Source organism: Parus major, unplaced genomic scaffold, assembly GCF_001522545.3.
Source record: "Parus major isolate Abel unplaced genomic scaffold, Parus_major1.1 Scaffold220, whole genome shotgun sequence".
Lineage (NCBI taxonomy): Eukaryota > Metazoa > Chordata > Aves > Passeriformes > Paridae > Parus > Parus major.
This window is the reverse complement of record NW_015379263.1, coordinates 182,542-185,719: the sequence shown is the minus strand read 5'-3', so window position 1 is coordinate 185,719 and position 3,178 is coordinate 182,542. Positions and strand designations below refer to the sequence as shown.

Below are 3,178 nucleotides of genomic sequence, written 5' to 3'. Positions count from 1 at the left end.
CATTGCCAGAGACACCAGGGGCATTGCCAGAGACACAGGGGTGTTGCCAGAGAGGACGGGGGGCATTGCCAGTGTCCGGAGCCCCCAGGGCTCGCAGCCCTCTGGAGGGGGCGGGTCTGGGGGCTCGGGGGGCCAGGTGGGGGTCTGGTGCATGTTGATCTATGCACTAACCGGTAGGCTTTGGACAGTTCTTTTCGTCAGAGCCATCCCCACAATCTTTTTCTGAAACACAGAACCACCAGACAGGAGCGTGGGCACGGTGACAAACACAACACAGCACAGTGACAAACAGGGCACACGCACAGCGGGCGGCACAGAGACGCTGGGACGTGGACACGGACACGGACACGGACACACAGAGGCACCGGGCAGCCTGGGAGGCGAGACCAGAGGCAGCACAGGGTGCTGGGGGAGTGGGGGGCAGCAGGGGTGGGGGTACCCCCGTGGTGCTGCAGCTCCCTAACCCTGCATGAGGGGCTCCACGGCCTGGCTGCCACCGTGGGGGATCCCACGAGAAGGAACCATCCCTTGGCAGGGCCAGCTCCAAGGGAGCTCGGGAAGACTCCAGGGAGAGCCCGGCACCCACAGCTCTGTGCCTCGCCTGCTCTGAAGACACTAATTATTCCTAACAAGGCAGAGCAGCTCAAAGACTGATATAAACTTGTGGGAAAGGAAAGCAACCTTGGGGCAAACCCTCTGTCCCAGGCCTGGCCCTGGAAAGATCCAAGGACAGACGGGAACTGGCTGGGAGAGCTCTCCTGCCTTCCCTGGGGCTGCAGGAGCTGGCTCAGCCCCACTGGCAGCTCTGGCCGTGCCACACTTGGTTCCAGCACCAGGGGACGGTTTTGGAAACCTTGCAAAGGATGCCAAGGTCTGGAAAAATCCCTGCTGGGTTATTCCTGCAGCTCTCCCTGCCCCAGCACAGCCAAGGAAAATACAGGGCTGGGGGCTGCAGGATGGGCTCAGCTCTGGCTCACGCCCACTCCTCTCGGGGGCTGGGCTCTGCCCTTCAGCACACGCTGAGAACTGCCCAAACTGCCAAAACGGGGTCCCTGCCAGGCTGCACCCCCTCCTCGGGTCTCGCCATCCCCTCGGGAGCAGCCCAGGGCCGGGTCCTCACCGTTGTCACAGCGCCAGTTGATGTTGATGCAGCGCCCGTTGTTGCAGGTGAACTGTGTCAGGGGGAAGCAGGTCGGGTAGGCTGCGGAGGAGGCAGAGGCACCGTCAGCACCTCGTGTGCACCCCAACCCTCAGAGCCCTGGGGAGCACCCCGCGCTCCCAGTGCCCCCAGTGCTCCCAGTGCTCCCAGTCCCAGCTCACCACACGAGGCAGACTCGTCAGAGCGGTCCCCGCAGTCGTCGTCCAGGTCACACGTCCAGGAGATGGGGATGCAGCGGCCGCTGGCGCAGGAGAACTGGTTGGGGGAGCAGGTCCGGGCTGGCCAGGAGGGACAGATGGAGTGTTAGTGGCACCTTGCTTTGCCAGGGGAAGGTGGGGGACAATCCCCTGGCTCCTGTGAGCTCCAGGTGCAAAGCCAAGGTGCAGGCACACGTGAGACCCCAAAACCTCACGCTGCAGCCAAGGCACACATGAGACCCCAAAACCTCAGGCTGTGGCTCAACGTGAGCTCTCCTGTAACTCCCTTGAGGACAAGGCAGGGTCCTCACCTGAGCAGGTGGAGTTGGACTCGTCCTCGTTGTTCCCACAGTCGTTGTCCCCGTCGCAGAGCCAGCGGTTGGGGATGCAGCGGTTGTTCTTGCACTTGAAGCGGTCGGAAGGGCAGGTGTGCTGGTCTGGGGGGGGAAACCACACTCAGGACCTGCCCCTCATCCCACCCCATCCCTCCTCTATGTCCAACAAAGAGAAAAACCGGGACAGAAAAGGGCCAGAGCCTCAAACTCGAGATCAGAATCTCAACATTTTCCTCCTGTAGCTCCTCCTCAAGTTGGAGAGGGGACAGAGGGGTCCTGGCTACCCAACCCTGCCCCAACCACTGCCCCCACATCTGGGAGAGCCTCAGCCCAAATCCCACGGTGCAGGAGGGGTCACGCACGGCAGAGCTCGGGGGCTTCATCGCTGTTGTCCAGGCAGTCGTTGTCCCCGTCGCATTTCCAGCGCTCCTGGATGCAGCGGTTGTTCTTGCAGGCGAACTCCCCGGGCTGGCACTGCGGCGGGGGGACGTAGGATGGATTGGCTGCCAAAGGGAAAGCACAGGAAGGATTTTAACCAGGTGGCCAAGCACAGCTTCCCACGGGGAAAGAGAGGCCCCGGGAGGTTCCCAGGGCAGCCTACCCTGGCAGGTGACAGAGTCCGACCCCAGGATCTGGTCCTCGGCACAGGCGCACTGACGGCCCCGGGGGGTGGCCAGGCACAGGCTGCTGCAGCCCCCGTTGTTGACACGGCATTTGTTGGAGCCCACTGCAGAGCAAAGGGGTGAGGAGATGGCACCTCAGTGCCCAGAGACCCCTGCAGACCCACGGGGGTGCTGCGAACCCCCAGCCCCCTGGACTCCCTCAACAGCAATGTCCTGGGGTGACTTTATGATACCGGTATCCCCAATCGTCTGGTTTATGTTATATATTAAGTTCTGCACCTTTAAGACTGGCTTTGAGAGCAAGAGAGGAGGAAGAAGAAGCGTGCAGTGTGTTAAGGAAAAACATCACTCATTCCAAGCAGCCACACTTGGAAGCCAGCTGGAGACCCCAGGTGAGGCCACAGAGACCCCTGAGGGGACACAGAGCCTGATGGAATCAGGGTAGGAAAAAGAGTGAAGGCTGGAAGGGCAGGGCACGAGCAACAGAGAAGAAAACCAAGGAGCACAGGGACGGTAAAAGGAAGCAAAAAGAGGCAGGGGGCTGCTCAGGCAGCTCAGACCCATCCCTCCAAGGCCAGCCCCTCGTGCCCTCGCACCTTGCTGCTGCTGCGCGTCGTACATGCGGATCTCGAAGATGGGCGGGCGCTCGTTGCGGAGCAGGCTCACGGCCTTGGAGGCCTGGTCCAGCCGGTAGATGCTGCCGCTGCGGTACTCGGTCCAGAACAGAAAGTTGCTGTAGTGGCACAGCCCAAAGGCGTGGTTCAGCTCCGGGCCCTCATACACGATCTGCGGGTGTGGGGAGGAGAGGCTCCGTTAGCTGGGATGGGAGCTTGGGGACAGGGACAGGGACAGGGACAGGGACAG

At 62.0% G+C, this 3,178-nt stretch overlaps 1 protein-coding gene across 1 annotated transcript in view; it reads right to left on the bottom strand.

Moving 5' to 3' along the window:
- The window catches only part of LRP1 (LDL receptor related protein 1), a 100,162-nt gene that overhangs the window by 41,142 nt on the left and 55,842 nt on the right, over nucleotides 1-3,178 (bottom strand). The window contains exons 14-19 of the mRNA XM_033511439.1: nucleotides 2,911-3,100; nucleotides 2,293-2,418; nucleotides 2,054-2,194; nucleotides 1,668-1,793; nucleotides 1,321-1,437; nucleotides 1,121-1,201 (exon numbers count right to left, since the gene is read on the bottom strand). Coding sequence (XP_033367330.1) covers nucleotides 1,121-1,201; nucleotides 1,321-1,437; nucleotides 1,668-1,793; nucleotides 2,054-2,194; nucleotides 2,293-2,418; nucleotides 2,911-3,100 — 781 coding nt within the window. The remainder of the gene's footprint in view (nucleotides 1-1,120; nucleotides 1,202-1,320; nucleotides 1,438-1,667; nucleotides 1,794-2,053; nucleotides 2,195-2,292; nucleotides 2,419-2,910; nucleotides 3,101-3,178) is intronic.